Here is a 16,469-nt window from a genome sequence, read left to right as displayed (position 1 = left end):
AAATGAAACAAATTAGGCCGGAAGAGTCATTCTTATAATATATTTATAGAATATTTGATTTGAATTAATCAGTCAAGATAATAGTTATATAAAAATATTAAAAATTAGTGTATGTACCAAATATTTTATTTAAGATTATGTAAAAATATAAAAATATTTTTTAATTGAGTTGATTTTATACAATTGCAAAGCATCCATTTGGGCCTTTGTATCCACAGGCCCATTTCTGAGTAATTTCAAAGCCCCTAAAACCAAAAACTTAAGTTTAAAGCCGAAACCTAGCTTTCATGTAATTTTGTCTTTCCTTTTACTACTCTTCAAACGCGGCCGCCGGCTTTTGCTTTCAGGTTAGAAGCACACTCACTCCCTTTCCTTTCTTCAACTTTAAGACCTTTGAGGTTCTCTTTTTCTTCTCTCTTTCATTGAATTATATGGATATCAAGATTTATTCACACATTTGATCAGGTTTCGTTTTATTTGTCTTCGTATTTGTTACGTTGTTGATGTTTCATTCCATGGACAAGATATGACACTGAAATGATCTTGTGTTTCGGTTTATGGGGAAGCAAAGAATATACTTTTTTCACCCCTATGGGTTAAAACTTGTGGTTCCCTTAAACTTTTTTCCTCTGCTTGGTTTTGTCACTATGTAAGCTCTGATTAGAAAGCTGGGTTTATTGAATTGAAACGATTCCTCATTTGAATAAGATATTTGATCACTGGAAATGCTGTTATTACTATAGGAAAATAGTGGTTGTTTAATAGCTCTGTTGTCAAAACTGCAAGACACACTCTGGGTGTTAAAACCCTTGTATTCGATCCGACCCAGGGGTGAAGAAATGCGTTATGTATGCGTGTGTATCTATATACGATATAACTTGGGACATGTAATATAACTCTAAAAGTGTTGTCTAGTTTATTTTTAAAACATGTAATCTTTTTATTTGTCAAAATGAATTATTTCCTTATGGTCCTTGTCTATATTTGAATACTCAAATATTTTATAAATATAGAGCTTGATATTATCCCTTTCTTACTAGTAGTGGTATATCTAATGAAGAAAACTGAAAATCAAAAGAAATTAAGGAGAACTTCAATCAAGTTGCCGAGTGTTTAGGTGTACTGCACATACATTTTAGGCACATGCCTCCACAACACTGGTTAGAAGAATAATATGTTTGAGTTGCTTTAGTGAGTTTCTTAAAAAATTCTAAATTAATGCTTAATTTGATGTAAAAGCAGCAGTAAGTTGTATTTGGAAGGATGGTGAGGGTCAGCGTTTTGAATGATGCACTGAAGAGCATGTACAATGCTGAGAAGAGGGGCAAACGCCAGGTCATGATCAGGCCTTCCTCGAAAGTGATCATCAAGTTCCTTTTGGTCATGCAGAAGCACGGTTATATTGGAGAGTTTGAGTATGTCGATGATCACAGAGCTGGTAAAATAGTGGTCGAATTGAACGGAAGGCTTAACAAGTGTGGAGTCATCAGTCCTCGTTTCGACATAGGAGTGAAGGAGATCGAGGGTTGGACTGCTAGGCTACTTCCGTCAAGACAGGTTAGCTTAGAAACTTCATTAAGAATTTTTTTCCCTCGTGGAAATGTTTTCATATGCATTAGCTACGGTTTGTCCGAAGAAACATGGATCCTTTTATTGAGTTGAGATGTATATGTTTGTATTTTGATTGCAGTTTGGGTATATTGTGCTGACTACATCTGCTGGAATAATGGACCATGAAGAAGCTAGAAGAAAGAATGTTGGTGGAAAAGTACTAGGCTTCTTCTATTGAGGGATTTCTGATCTTCATGTTTAGAACTTTATGAAATTATGTGTTTTACCTTGGGGACAGAATAGTTTAGCTACTCTTTCAAATTTTGGTTCTGATCCAATATGTATTTTGAGGATAATATTTATGTTTTGCTCGTGATTTTTTGGAGATTTCAATTATTCTCATAATACGGTGTAGGTTGTAATTCCCATCTCTACATGCTCTAAGAGTATCCTTTTTTCTTATTGTATCTTATCTTTTTCTATCTTTCGAAAAGGAAATCCTGTACTTTGTTCACGAAAATAATAAGTATTTTGAGGGTCCTTTTTTTTCTTATTGTCAGTACCCAAATTATACAATTTGTTCACTTAAAAAAAAAAGCTTAGAATGATATATACATTTTAAAAATAAACTCCAAATCTCTAAAATTACAAAAAGGAAAAAAAATCAAAAGCCTAAATACTTAATTCCAAATCTCATCATCAGCCATTGCTGATCACTATCGACCTTACCATCACTGTTGAACAATCACACACTCATCAGTATTGTCAATGTCTTTCACCATCGTCACCACTACTACGACCATCGCCGACGTTTTCTTGCTTTCAATTTATTCTTAATTTATCACTGTTTATACAAAATAATCAACCGACTCTTTTATATAATTAGCAAATGCTTTCAATCTAAGCTCCTTTTGTTGGTCTCATTTTCCATAAACCAGCTTTTGTTTTGGAGTATGAGATGAGTGAGATGTAGGCCAAAGAGAAACAAGAATGAATCCTGAAGTTGACTATCAAATTGGTGTAGTTGTTCTCTATGCCTTTCAGGTGAAATTAAGATGTGGCTTGAAAATGAGATCACCCATGTTGATGAACCAAGCAGCGAGTAAGGCTCTTTCCCTTTCCTGTGTGTTTTGTGACCATGCACGTATTGTTCTCCTAAAATTTGGTTTGTCGTTGCAGATACGTACCTATATTCTCCACCTGAGCAGTAATAATTAATGCAATTCTCTACTGCTTCCACATTATCTAAACAGTGGTAAATCTTAACCTTGATAGGATAAGAGCTGCCAGAAGAACTAGATTTGTTGAACAAAGAACAGATGGAACTTCGAGGAAACCAGATAGAAGAGTCGGACACGATTAGAGGATGTTGACTCCATCATCAGAACACCCACCAATTCATTCCTAGCATGTACAATGTGGCCTTTTCGAGCTAGTAGAGAAGGGTTTCAAGAAAGGATACTTGCTATACAAGTTGTATCAAACACCGCACTGGTCTCAGCTTTATCGCAAAGCCTTGTTTGGCAAACAAGGGTGTCAGCAATAGCGACTACGATGAGCATGTGATTTTTTTGACGACAGTGACAACAATTGTGACCGACATGATTGGACCAACGATTGATCATGATAGAAACTTGAATAAAGGATTTAGAATTTCAAGATCTTTTTTATGATTTTAGAAAAATTTAATATTTATCTTAAAAATATATAATTTTCAATTTTGTACACAACACATGTCAAATGATAAACTTTTTAATGACCGTTATAACATCAGAACTTCAAAGAATAACAACGTCAAAACTTCAAGAACTTAAATTGATAAAAAAAATATTTCAGACGCTTAAAATGAACAAAGAGTATAGATTGAACGTTTTTTTTTTTCATTAAGCCTTTTTTAAAAGACATTCACCGACATACATCTTCCAAAAGAACGACATACTTTTGTCCATGTGATATTTCTATAAATAAAAAAACAACATTTTGATGTTTAATCTTAGAAAATCATATATTTGCGAAACGAAGCCTAGTAATATTTTGATGATAATCTTGAACAAAGAGCTGGCTGCTGGTAAACTGTGTGGTCTCAAAGAGCATGTAGCATTCTATCAAAATACAGACAATGGTCATTAATTGTGTAAAGTCACCAGCAGAAAACACTAGTGGTTTTCCTATGCACAAAATATATAGAAAACAAGTGTGTGCAAGTAAAAATCAAGCAAGACTAAAGATACTAGCTGATAGTGATCAAAAGTTTCAAAATATGCTCCGATCAAATAGTTATATGGTACATAATGATGTCCGCTTTATTATTGCAGCAAACAACTTTTCCAGTAAATGCATATTATTTCAAGGCAAAAGCTTGTACCCCATACGCAACAGGAGATGCTGCTCGTCGAAAGCCCTCACAGGACATATTCAATTTGCCCACTTCAAAAGCAAGTATCTTCTCAATTCCCCTTGGCTCCTCGAATAGGTGTGACATAGCAGATACATATAAATGCAGTTCGGAATATTATGTCTGCTTTGGAGAGGGGGCATGAATGAGGTGAGCAATACCTTCATCATTGATGAGTGATTACATTCTTAGCTCCAAGAAGTCTCATCTACTTTTCATCATCATCATCATCAAAGGCAATGAATATGCCAAACCAAATGAACTTCTCCTACCTTTGCCAAAGAGACAGAAGCTCCAAGATAAACCGAGTGTGAGGTTGTGGATCAATGCATATTTCCTTCAAAATCATGTCCAGCTCACCCCGGCTTTCTATGCCTGCACTCCTGCCAGTTAAGATAACTTGTGACAACTTTGATTCAGCAGTTTCAGATCATTGTTTTCCTGGCAGGGTGCAGGCATGGCCCAAGCCCCTCACCGGGGCCGGGCTAATCCAAAACTAGCATTAGGCTGATGTTGACGAGGCTGTATAAATTCAATAATTCAAGACCATCATCAGAGCTATAAACTAAAGAGACAAATATTATTTTCAAATTTTGTTCCTTTCTATCCCTCCCCTGTTCACCCCACCTCTTTTTTTCCCAAGACATATCGCAGTAAATTTTGTTATAAATATAAGGTTTTTTTTGAAAAGTCACTTAAACGGTTTTGAATTAAAAATTTATCAATATGAAGGGATTTCAATCAAGAATTCAGGAATAATTATAAGGTCAACATGTAAATTCTGTTTATATGCAGGGGTTTGCAGGCGTCTTCAAGCCAGAGTAGAATAAGAAACCTTAAGATAGGTATCTGAAAATCCCTTCCAACACTATACATAAAAATTAGATGAAAGCATCTGGCATATTTAATATTTTACCATTGGGTTGATTGGTCTATCTTTCACCTTCGAGTAAACAACGAAAGTACAATAAAAATAAAGAAAGATAGAATGGAAATGAAGAGAAAGGAAGAAGGGCTACTTAAACATGGTTATAGTAGTTCTATATAGACCAAAATTTTCAAGATTCAATTTAAAACATAGCAGGTAAACTTTTGTTGTTCACTGCACATGTGCAAGTGATGATGAAAAACAAAAATGTTGTTGGAATCCCTTAAAATTAAGTCTGAACTAAAAAAAGTGACCAAAAGCAAGCATCAAAAGAAGGAACAAAAATGAGTGCATTTAATGACATTAGGAAGGAGAGTTGTGACGTTGCTCTACCTGTGAAAAAGGCTGGTGAACATGCTCATGAGGGTGGATGAAAGGCATTCCAGGACGCTGAAGAGGATACTGAGAAGAATGCAAATATATGGCAGATGTAGAGCGTGCACCAACATGATTTGGATTAAAAGGTGGCATCATTGTTTCAGGATGACCATAACTGATTCCTGTAGGAGTTGGTGGAGGCACCCAGGGCCCAGGTGTCTGTTGTGGGACAGGATGAGGTTGGTGTTCGGTAGATATTTGAGGCCGATGAGTAGATCCAAGTTGTGGGAATTCAGTGTTGTAGTTAATTGCAGGGGTGTACATAGGCTGCATTGTGTATGGTCCACTATTGAACCCAAACCCAGGATCAAATCTTTGCATGTACCTGAAGAAAAACAAACACTATATAAACTTATGCCTCACGAAGAAAAAAATGGTTTTGCAATACCCAAGTCTATAAATATGAAATAAAAGATGAAATACAAACGAAATAGGTCAATCCAGGATTGATCTTAGCAGCTAGCGGATTTGAATACATTTTGATATAGTTAAGCTTTTTATCTAAAAAAACACCCCCCCCCTCCACACACACAAATTACAATCCAACAAAATATTCCTACCACGTAAGACAACAAAAAGCAGAAACTGCAGATCTTTTTATTGTTAGAAAACTCATAAGGATCCAAAAATCAGTAGCTCTATCGATCCTTTCCTCTTACACCATTATGAAGTTTTCCTTCTACCAATTATCTCTAAATATTCCAATTAATAGATGTACAAATTGTATTTAAATGGTAAATTACTTTTTTATTACTTTTCAAAGAAAATGAGTATACCAGTACAGACTTGCCATACATAGAATGACATCAAAAAAGAAAATAATAATGAAAAGGAAGTGTGTTCAATTGATACAAATAAAGAGAATTTATGAAAGGTAATGGAAAAAAAAAATATCAGATCTTACAAGCATAAAGATCGACAATAACAATGTAGAGCAGGCATTATAAACATATGAATGGGTATCTATAGATGAAAAGAATGACTCATTCACTCATAATTGAGAAGTAAAGAGAAATTGTTTAAAAGACTTGTTCTATGAGAGTAAAACAGTTACTCCCTTTACGGTTAAATCATAACTTTCAGTATTAACTTCAATGAATCCTGCTGGAAACAAAATATAAAAACAGAGATACCTATTGCAGTCATTCAAGACTCATTTACACAAAATTGAAAAGTAAAGAGAAATTGTTCTAAAACTTTGTTCTATGAGAATAAAACATTTACTCCCTTTCAAGTTACAACATAACTTTCAATATTAACTATAATGAATCCCCGCTATGTTTGAAATCCCTGGCAATGAATCAGAAAATGAAATACCCTGAGGGGAAAAAATTAAAAAAAGTGGCACATACCTATCATAATTCCTGTTATAATCAGGGTCCTTGCGCTCAGTCTCATGATCCCGAAAGATGGCCACCCTATTATGTGGTTTGCTCCTACCAATTGGCTCCTTCTCTGTCCTACTTCTAGCTGACCTACTACTACTTGAAGAGTAATCAATCAAACCACTATCAGAATTTACATCAGAAATCACTGAGACAGATCCCTCTTCCATATTTGCCATCCCTGAGGAACCATAGTAGGAAACATCCTGCAACCTTGGTTCACTTGCTGGCTTTCCACTAGGACCACTGCTAGAACTATTAGAGTTAAATATCCTTGCTCGAGCTCGGTTATACTCGTCTTTTCTTTCTTCCACACTTTTGGAGCTGTTTGACTTCGAAGAATTTGAATTTGAATTGTTCACAAGCTGAGACCTTTTCTGTGGCCTCTGTTTAATAGCCACCTTAAGAACACCAGGGTCTTCTGATGGTAAATTTACAGGGATGTCTGACAGGCGGATACGGGGAAGCCTACATTCAGAAGTCTTACAGACAATGATTCTGGAGCCAGAACCATCAGGTAAATTATTGTCTAATAAAACCATCGACTGCAATGAATAATGCTGTGCGATGCGATGTGCAGCCAACCTTAAGTATGATGTAGGCAGCTGTTGGAACTCGAATTGCTGCTGTGAAGGATCTCGGATAAAATTTTCAACATCTTGTTCCATCCTCAGGACTGAACAGAAGGAATTAAGAAATCTCAGTTTATGAGTATAAATGAACACTCTTGCTCGTATATTGAAAGATGCAGACAACTCATTCTATGAAGATACAATAGTTTTCAAATGAAAAAATGCCGGAATATGATGATTCAATTTTATCTATGATGTACTTTCAACTTGTTCCACCAATGCATACTTTATTTATATCTTCCACAAGCATTCTTAAATGGCCAACTTTTAAAAGATAGTCAATCTATTTATGCTATTATGAAGTAGCCAAGAATCTTCTAAGTTCCAAGGATACCTTTATGATATCTAATAAAAACTTCTCACCAAAGCCAGACTAAGTTCAACATATTCATTCTAGTCATTGGAACATAACGAGTTATGAAAAGGTCATCGGCAATGTTGGCATATCAAATGCACCATTGCAAAGTTGTTTACTCCTGAGTAATCGAACATGAAAAATATACGTGGATTAAAATATTTCAATCTAGGATATTAATTATTAAACACCATATAAGCATGCACCAAAAACATGATTAGTTACCCAGAAAAATACAATCATTTTCATTCCTATTTTTTATTCAAATGTGTTTAGACAACTAATAAGATAAGGTCCAGGTAAGAAATACACTGGATCAGACGTAGGGAGAGAAAATAACAAAGGAATATGCAAAAACCAATCCCTAAATCCAGAAACCCTAATGAATTATCTGCGAAACAGGCAAGGAAGGAGACTTACTGGAGAGGCGCTCGCGGGGGTTTTGGATTGCCTCGCGGAGGAACTGATCAACCTGGTTGATGGCATCCTCCGAAACCACCTTCTCATCCGACGACCCAGAAGCCGAAGCCGAAGCTGAATAAGTAGAATCGGGGAATTCGGGCTTAGATTCCTTGTTCGAAGAAAGCATCAATCGGCTCATTGAAGCGTCCAAATCGGCGACCTCCCACGACTCCGGCGCGCCAAGATCCTCCACCACAGAGCCTTCCATGGTGGAACGAATGACGGGGTTTCCTTCTTGAGGGCTCTATATACCACCAATTGAAAGGAAAAAGAGAATCGAAGCTAGGGTTCGTGGAGAGAAGAATCTACAGAGGGGAGAGGGAAAGTAGGGTGGGCGAATTTCATGAGAAATTGTGGGTTGATAGGGGTAGGGTTAGGGTTTGGAGATTTGGGGGAACGGGGAGAGTGGGAGAGGAAGGAAAAGATGCCATTTATCCAATTATTACTTTTATTTATATAATAAATTTATTGTTCCTTTTTATTATTATTTTTATTATGGTGGAGAATAATTAAAAAGAAAACCAAGGGATAGGGTTTCTAATTCTTTTATACCATGAAATATCATATAAAATTACGCTTCCATTTAGTTTTATACTAATATAAATGAATTTTCCTTCATATATATATATATATTTAATTTTTACTTTTCCATTAAAAAAATATATTAAATTTATTTATGATTATTAATATTGAATAATACATTTAATTCATTTTCACTTCTCGAATATTATAATTAACACGTTTTGACAATGATATCAATATTGTACAATAAAAACATATGATAACATGTTAAATTTTATCATAGCATTAGGTTCTATATTATATTATATTAAAACACACATATACATGCATTTTTAATTAAAATATTAATTGCACGAACTAAGTTATGTTAGTGGTTAACGAGATTATTGTTATATTTAAAGATCTCGTATTCAAGCGTCGTAATCCCTCTACATTAATTTTTAAAAAAATCAACATACTAATCAAGTGCTCATTTTAAAGTCAAAATCACAAATTAGGTATTTTACACAATTTTTCTACACAAAGCAAAATCATAAAAAAAAAACACACATATAAACTCGATTTTGTTTACAATCACCTAATTCGAGCTTACAATATTCTTCAAATTGATGAATTACTTGATTAGTTTAGTTTTCTTTTTCCTTTAAAGTTCTCATTTCACCTTGTTTTTTAAAATACACGAACACAAAGTACTGACATATTAATATGCCAAAATAAAAATTAATACCTAACATGTATACAGAGACGAACAGTGGGGTATTATGGTGCAATCGCATCTCTTAAAAATTTCAAATTCTCATATATTTTAGATTTTTTTATTGTATTTTTTTTATTTATTATCTAATTTCACACCTCTTAAAATTTTATAACTTTGCACTCTTAAATTTTTAATATAACTTCTTAAGTTCGCGCCCTCGACATAAATTTTTACATCTGTCTCTACATGTATAAACCTTAATCTTTCATTTATGGGTTGAAGGGTTCTTGGCAACCCTTGAACTTAGAATGAATAACACTAACTAAAAATATTTCACCTAGAGTTTATAAAACTAAGCTTGAATTCATAGGCACTCGAGGAAATTTAGAGAATTTTGAAGTTTACCTCATTAATTCATATAAGCATTCATCAATGGCTACCAAGGAGGTTTGATGGAGAAGAATGATCGAAGGTAAGAGTTTCTCTTCCCAATCGGTCTGAAGACAAAAAAAAAATGAATGGCTTGATGTTTTCCAAATTAAACATGTATTTCCAATATTAAGAAAGAACATATATTTATCATCAATTACTAGAATCTACTGTAGCATAAGAACATGACACCTAAACCTTTAATATTCCATCAAAATTCACTATATACATCATTGGATTATTTGTCATGTAACATCCATCTTTTTGGTTCATTGTCAAATTGGTCCTCGAACTTTTAATTTCACTTATCAATTTTCACTTTAAACCATCATTTAATATAATCAATTTAAACACACTGCTAATGCTTCGCATGAATATTTTAATGAATAAATGTTACATGCGCCTTAAAAAGGTTGCGTTTCAAAGGCAACATCACACACCTTCTCATCCAACGCCATCTCCACCAAACAATCCTTCTCCTATGTTGAAATACTTTGAAACCTACATAAGATGTCGTAATTTAGTTCAGCATTATCGTCTCGGCTAAATAATTTCGTAAAGAACATCACAATAAACTTTCCAAGATAACCTTAATCCTCATGACGTTCATAAAAAGGATCTTTAAGGCCTTTAATTATTTAATATTGTTGGTCGTTATTTGTGACATATCTGGCGCTAAAACATTTATTGTTTCCTCTTATTTATTTTTATTAGGTTGATTTTCTTTAAATCTCTTTCAAAATCGATAAAAATCAAGTTAATGCTTAAGCTTTCTTTTGGTAAATACACTAATTTTGAGATATTTTGTCATTCTCTTAGGACAGGTGATTCATACTATTGGAATTTACTAATAGAGATTCTAAATCCCTCAATTCCGATGAGACTCTAAATTTTTCAAAACTGACAAGTTTTGTGTTAAAGTTTCACGAGTTTTAAGAGATATTGAAAAAATTTAAATTGATAAAATGATAAAAAAAAATAGTGAAATAAATTTATTGGCGATTAAAATGGTTAAAGAAACATTGAAAAAAAAGATTTCGGTGATAAATTTAAATGGAAAAAAACATTAGTGGATTCTTCTAAAAATATGATAAAATGAAGAGAAAAAAATTTACCTTCTGCGTCAATAAAAAAGGATCACATCATTCAACTATTTTAGATTTAATAGTAAAGTTGATTAAACAATAAATCCGACAATTTTAGTTATAATTATATTTTTATAGTTTAATGATGAAAAACAAAAATAATATCAAATTTGTTTTTTTTTTAATAATCCAGAAAAGAACTAAAGCAAAATTAGCTTATGGAACCAGCTCCCACACTAACTAGACCAGCTTCCGTACCGATGATGTTGTTTATCTTTAATAGGATAAATTACATGTTTAACACTTAAATTATTATTTTTATTCTATTTTGATGTCTACATTTTCTTTTTTTATAAATTATATTTAATGTTTAATTTACATTTTAATTTAGTATTGATAGTTAAAAAATTAATAAAACTATTGATATAATTTTTTTTATTTTATTCAATGATAATATGATATTATTTTATAATGATATGTCAATATAATATTAAATTATTAACGATAATGTACCAAAAAATTTACTCTCATTAATAATAAATGGACTTTTATGATTGAAACTTTCTTTTAACATTTTAACTAGACGTGAGCTTGTAAGATTCAGTGTGACAAAGCTGTAGACACCCATGGCAGTGGCCATGTTTACGAACCTCGTCCCAGCAGCAGCAACTTCATCGTTTTCAAAATTTACTGAAATCAAGAATTGCATCCTCGAAGGCCTTACCTCCATCAAACGCCTCAAGCAAGTTCACGCCGCTCTTTTCCGCTTCGACCTTCACCAAGACAACTATCTCATAAACCTCATCTTGAAAGCTTCCTTCAACTTCGGTCAAACCAACTACACCCGCCTCGTCTTCGATCAAACCAAAGAACCCAATGTTTATCTCTGGAACACAACGATCCAGGGCCTCGTTTCCACCGATTGTTTCCTCGACGCTACCCGGTTTTACGCTTCAATGCGCACCCAAGGCTTCTGCCCCAACAACTTCACTTTCCCTTTCGTACTCAAGGCTTGTTCCAGGCTTTTGGATTTCCCGTTAGGGACAAGAATCCATGCCCTCGTTGTAAAGCTAGGATTCGATCGGGATGTCTTTGTTAAGACGAGTTTGCTTCATTTGTATGCAAAATGCGGGTATTTGGATTATGCAATTAAGGTGTTTGATGATATTCCTGACAAAAATGTTATTTCTTGGACGGCCATGATCAGTGGGTACATAGATGTTGAACGGTACAGGGAGGCGGTTGATTTGTTTAGTAAGTTAATAGAAATGGGTTTGAGGCCTGATAGTTTCAGCATTGTTAGAGTTCTGTCAGCTTGTGCTCAATTAGGGGATTTGAATAGTGGAGAGTGGATCGACAGATGCGTAACGCAGTTTGGATTGAGCAGAAATGTGTTTGTGGTTACCGCCTTAGTTGATATGTATGCTAAGTGTGGAAATATGGAGAAAGCACGTTCCGCCTTCGATGGGATGCCTGAGAAGGACATAGTTACATGGAGCACTATGATTCAAGGCTATGCATCTAATGGACACCCGAAAGAAGCACTAGACCTCTTCTTCCAAATGCGGAAAGAGAAATTGGGACCTGATCGTTACGCTATGGTTGGCGTTCTTTCCGCTTGTGCCAGATTAGGAGCTCTAGAACTAGGGGACTGGGCTAGTAAGTTAATGGACATAGAGGAGTTTTGGTCTAACCCGGTACTAGGTACAGCATTAATTGACATGTATGCAAAATGCGGAAGTATGACTCAAGCTTGGGAAATCTTTAAGATGATGAAAGAGAAAGATGTAGTAGTTTGGAATGCTGCAATATCCGGGCTCGCGATGAATGGACATGTTAAACCCTCATTTGGTCTTTTCGGCCAAATGGAAAAATCAGGAATTCTACCTAATGAGAACACTTTTATGGGCTTGCTTTGTGGATGTACACATGTTGGTCTGGTTGATGATGGTCGCAGATATTTTCACAGCATGAACCATGTCTTTTCTTTGACTCCTACCATTGAGCATTATGGATGCATGGTGGATCTTCTAGCCCGTGCAGGCTTATTAGATGAAGCTCATCAACTGATTAAAAATATGCCAATGGTGGCCAATTCTATTGTTTGGGGGGCTTTGTTGGGCGGATGCCGATTGCACAAGGATACTCACTTAGCAGAATATGTACTAAAGAAACTCATTAATTTAGAACCATGGAATTCGGGAAATTACGTTCTCTTATCGAATATGTATTCAGCAAGTCATAAGTGGGATGCTGCTGCAAAAATTAGGGCAGTTATGAATGAGAGGGGAATCCAGAAAGTGCCAGGATACAGTTGGATTGAAGTAAACGGTGTTGTTAATGAATTCCTTGTGGGTGACAAGTCTCACCCCTTGTCCGAAACGATCTATAAAAAACTCGGTGAATTGGCCAAGGAACTTAAAGCAGCTGGTTATGTTCCTACAACGGATTATGTGTTGTTCGACATAGAAGAGGAAGAAAAAGAGCATTTCCTTGGTTGCCACAGTGAGAAGCTGGCTGTTGCATTTGGTTTAATCAGTATTGCTCCATCAGGTGTGATTCGAGTTGTTAAAAACCTCCGTGTATGTGGCGATTGTCATGAAGCCATAAAGCTTATTTCAAGGATTACAGGAAGAGAGATAATTGTTAGGGATAATAACAGATTCCATCATTTCATTGATGGTTCATGCTCCTGTGGAGACTATTGGTGAAATTAACATATAGACAGCAACAGTTAGTGATAAAGAAACCTAGACTTTTTCAGTTTTGTTAAATTATCTCATAGTATCTCAAGGTAATATCTATTCATAATCTTTCTTAATCATTGATAATTCGTACATATTTTGTTAAATAATACTCTATTTTATAACTAAAGTCGCTTTATAAGGTCTATATCCAATTATTCTTGTTTAAAATTGGGTTAAATAGGAAGATAATTAAGAGATTTTCTCCCAATCTTTTCTTATGTTATCTGCAAAGTTAAATTATTTATAATTTAAAAGAAAAATGGAGAGTCCAAACAATATAAAATCTACATTCATTAAACTCGACTAAAACTAAGAGATTGCTGAAAACCAAGATGATTCAAAAGTTTTAAGGGCTTTCTCCATGCTTGTTTCTCGGGTCTTTAATGGAGGCTTCATCATCCTCGGTAGTGGGGGATACGGTCTCCCTGGCTTCCGATGCATTGCCCCCATAGTTTTCCAGATCCGGGTCCATCCCACGGCGGTCATTTCTCAATGGAAAGCCATGCCGTCGTGTGTCGAAATGAGATCGAACGGCTGAACTCCACAACAGTTGCTTCAACCACTTCTTCTCGAAAAATTCACACAGAGATAGCCGGCAAACGGGACATGTGGAATGCTGTTGCAACCATGTATCTATGCAGGTTACATGGAAGAAATGGCCACAGTAGGGCAGGATCCGCAAGATATCGTCGGCATGGTATTCGGAAAGGCAAACGATGCACCTGCCACAAATAGTAATCAACATTCAGCTGGACATTGCTTGAATTGAAGAGGTTATAAGCAATTTTACTGACACTTAACACATAAGAAATAAACAAAAGACAAGCTTGTTAGACCAGATAAACAGCTGAAACTATAACTTCTTTGGAACTTTGATCATATCTGTTGTACTTCCTCCAAATTTCCTGCATAAGCAGCATATCGGCTGTTATTCTTTCCCTTACTGAGACTCCCAGAATTTCTCGAAGTCTTTGTACTTTGGAGTTATAGATCTTCTAGAGAGCTACAGGTTTTTTATGTGATCAGTTAAATCTACTATTTAACGGTCATATTTATTTAATCTATAAACCTACAAATAATCTTATTACCTTAACGCTGACACCAGTACTATTATATATAAATCACCATCTCAAGACGATTACTTATCATCTTCTTTAATTCATTCGTTCTTTCATATTTAGTGAACAATTATATACTCTCCGCTCAATCAAAAAGGATTAACTATCAAAATCTCATTTCATTCATCAATAATATCTCTGTCAAAGACATATTCACACCCGAACATAGATGGAACAAAATCATCTAAAATGGTATAGCCTAAAATGCAGGCAGAGATTTCTGCAATTAAGCCAATGTTCTGAAAACATACTGAACATCATCCGAAGCTGAGAAGCACCCATCACTGTATTTCTTGGTGGGGAAATTGGCAACAGCAACAGGCTCAAGTCCATGTACACCCCGCTCAAGCTGCACCATAACAAAAACGACATATCAGCAAAGAAAACATCAACTAATCTTGAAAGCAGCTAGATCCTGACGGTACATGAAACAATATACAATTTCTAATTGCGAATCCTAAACCGAGAAAATACAATAACACACAGACAGGATAGGACCCAGTTCTGGATATTTAAAGGATTGAAAAGAAAGAATGAAAAGAAAGCTTACTATACTAAGATCAGATCTTGAAGCAACAGGGAAGGATCTCCGAGAAGCAATGAGCTGAATCCGAGCACAAATCAAACGAGTACAAATAAACACTATGAACATAACACTCATTGCGAATCCTATTACTGTCATCACCAAATTTGTCCCCGCCGATATCATTTTTATATAAATAGATAACCCAACTCTTTATCTCCTAAACCCAGAAAAAGAAGAAGAAGAAAAATCAAATTCCCATGCTCATTACAACCAATAGGAACAAAACTGAAGCAATTCTAAGATAACCCATTTTCGTTTTCCACTCTTTAAATATGAATATGAACCCTTTAGCTCGAGTGACAATGATTTTTCAGTGAGTCGGGCAATGGAGGGGTTTGAAGTTTGGCGACTGTTTCATTTTTGGAAAGAGAGAGGGACTAATCCAATCCATGGGGGGGGGGGGGAGTAAAAAGAGAAAAAATTTGAGGGAGATTTTGTAAGAGATTATGGGATTATGGATCTAAATTTTAGTTTAATTTGCCTCCGGAGGCCCCGTAAAGTGGAAAAAATGATGGTGATCGTAAAAGAATTGGTTGATCTTGTGAAAATTTAAAAGAAAAAAATAGTGTTTAAAAATAAATTTTAACATTATTTGTTGCATACAAGTGTTAATACAAATTGTATTAACTAATGAAATATGTTTTAATCAAATTGTCTAACTAATATGGGATTTGGTGATAATACAAAGAAACAAAATTAATGTTGGTTAAATGAATGATTGTTATCTTTAAAGGTCTTTTGTTTGAGCATCAGATACTACGATTGTATTTGAATTTTCTTGATTAAATTATCAAAAATCTTGAAAACATAAATTACTTTACAATCACCCTAGATCGATAACAAAATTGACATTGGTTGGATATCACTTTTTTATGTTTTCTTTCATTCGATAAGTGGAACCAAGTCTCTACATGTATGTTGGTGTCATTATTTGGTCATATTTGCGTTTATATTATTATCTGTATATAACATGTAAAGTGTAAACACTCATCTTTAATTTTATTTTATTTTTCATTTTGATCTTCAACGTTAAAATTATCGGAAGATAATTTTATCAAAAAATTCAATAACCATCTTTCGGGGGGGGGGGAACTTCAATAACTAAAGATGACTAATAACTTATTTTTCTAATTAAATTTTCAAAATCTTTATTTGTTTAAATTTTTTATTACTTCCCTGCATAATAAGGCTTTCAAAGA

The 16,469-nt window shown here is 34.6% G+C and overlaps 4 protein-coding genes across 6 annotated transcripts; 2 read left to right on the top strand and 2 right to left on the bottom strand.

Moving 5' to 3' along the window:
- The first annotated feature begins 277 nt into the window (after positions 1-277).
- LOC120213206 (40S ribosomal protein S15a-1-like) lies at positions 278-1,898 on the top strand. Of its 3 annotated transcripts, none has more exons than XM_039211346.1 (3): positions 278-347; positions 1,246-1,557; positions 1,691-1,898. In XM_039211346.1, the coding sequence occupies exons 2-3, from the start codon at positions 1,264-1,266 to the stop codon at positions 1,787-1,789; spliced, it is 393 nt and encodes a 130-aa protein (XP_039067277.1). In that variant the 5' UTR covers positions 278-347; positions 1,246-1,263; the 3' UTR covers positions 1,790-1,898. The 3 variants fall into 3 exon arrangements, with proteins under 3 accessions (XP_039067277.1, XP_039067275.1, XP_039067276.1); XM_039211344.1 differs by having other exon boundaries at positions 279-347; positions 1,243-1,557; XM_039211345.1 differs by lacking the exon at positions 278-347 and having other exon boundaries at positions 1,226-1,557.
- A 2,489-nt stretch (positions 1,899-4,387) lies between these two features.
- Positions 4,388-8,513, bottom strand: LOC120213205 (R3H domain-containing protein 1-like). The gene is made up of 4 exons (XM_039211343.1): positions 8,045-8,513; positions 6,605-7,313; positions 5,208-5,577; positions 4,388-4,468 (listed from the first exon to the last, which is right to left on the bottom strand). The coding sequence occupies exons 1-4, from the start codon at positions 8,292-8,294 to the stop codon at positions 4,418-4,420; spliced, it is 1,380 nt and encodes a 459-aa protein (XP_039067274.1). The 5' UTR covers positions 8,295-8,513; the 3' UTR covers positions 4,388-4,417.
- A 2,905-nt stretch (positions 8,514-11,418) lies between these two features.
- On the top strand, positions 11,419-13,541 carry LOC120213204 (putative pentatricopeptide repeat-containing protein At3g08820). Its single transcript, XM_039211342.1, has one exon. The coding sequence runs from the start codon at positions 11,446-11,448 to the stop codon at positions 13,528-13,530; it is 2,085 nt and encodes a 694-aa protein (XP_039067273.1). The 5' UTR covers positions 11,419-11,445; the 3' UTR covers positions 13,531-13,541.
- A 371-nt stretch (positions 13,542-13,912) lies between these two features.
- Positions 13,913-15,640, bottom strand: LOC120213403 (RING-H2 finger protein ATL8-like). Its single transcript, XM_039211562.1, has 3 exons — positions 15,235-15,640; positions 14,936-15,033; positions 13,913-14,288 (listed from the first exon to the last, which is right to left on the bottom strand). The coding sequence occupies exons 1-3, from the start codon at positions 15,391-15,393 to the stop codon at positions 13,913-13,915; spliced, it is 633 nt and encodes a 210-aa protein (XP_039067493.1). The 5' UTR covers positions 15,394-15,640.
- Between the last annotated feature and the right edge of the window lie 829 nt (positions 15,641-16,469).

Source organism: Hibiscus syriacus, unplaced genomic scaffold, assembly GCF_006381635.1.
Source record: "Hibiscus syriacus cultivar Baekdansim isolate YM2019G1 unplaced genomic scaffold, ASM638163v2 tig00110020_pilon, whole genome shotgun sequence".
NCBI classification, from domain to species: Eukaryota; Viridiplantae; Streptophyta; class Magnoliopsida; order Malvales; family Malvaceae; genus Hibiscus; species Hibiscus syriacus.
Note: the sequence above shows the minus strand (reverse complement) of the source record. Positions and strands in the feature narration are given on the sequence as shown.

Coding starts and splice junctions, on each gene's coding strand:
- LOC120213206 (XM_039211346.1), top strand. CDS start 1,264: ATGGTGAGGGTCAGCGTTTTGAATGATGCACTGAAGAGCATGTACAAT. Junction 1,558..1,690: donor GGCTACTTCCGTCAAGACAG/GTTAGCTTAGAA, acceptor TTTTGATTGCAG/TTTGGGTATATTGTGCTGAC.
- LOC120213205 (XM_039211343.1), bottom strand. CDS start 8,294: ATGGAAGGCTCTGTGGTGGAGGATCTTGGCGCGCCGGAGTCGTGGGAG. Junction 7,314..8,044: donor CCCCCGCGAGCGCCTCTCCA/GTAAGTCTCCTT, acceptor CCTTCTGTTCAG/TCCTGAGGATGGAACAAGAT. Junction 5,578..6,604: donor TATAACAGGAATTATGATAG/GTATGTGCCACT, acceptor GTTTTTCTTCAG/GTACATGCAAAGATTTGATC.
- LOC120213204 (XM_039211342.1), top strand. CDS start 11,446: ATGGCAGTGGCCATGTTTACGAACCTCGTCCCAGCAGCAGCAACTTCA.
- LOC120213403 (XM_039211562.1), bottom strand. CDS start 15,393: ATGATATCGGCGGGGACAAATTTGGTGATGACAGTAATAGGATTCGCA. Junction 15,034..15,234: donor CAAGATCTGATCTTAGTATA/GTAAGCTTTCTT, acceptor GTTATGGTGCAG/CTTGAGCGGGGTGTACATGG. Junction 14,289..14,935: donor TCAGCTTCGGATGATGTTCA/GTATGTTTTCAG, acceptor TATTTGTGGCAG/GTGCATCGTTTGCCTTTCCG.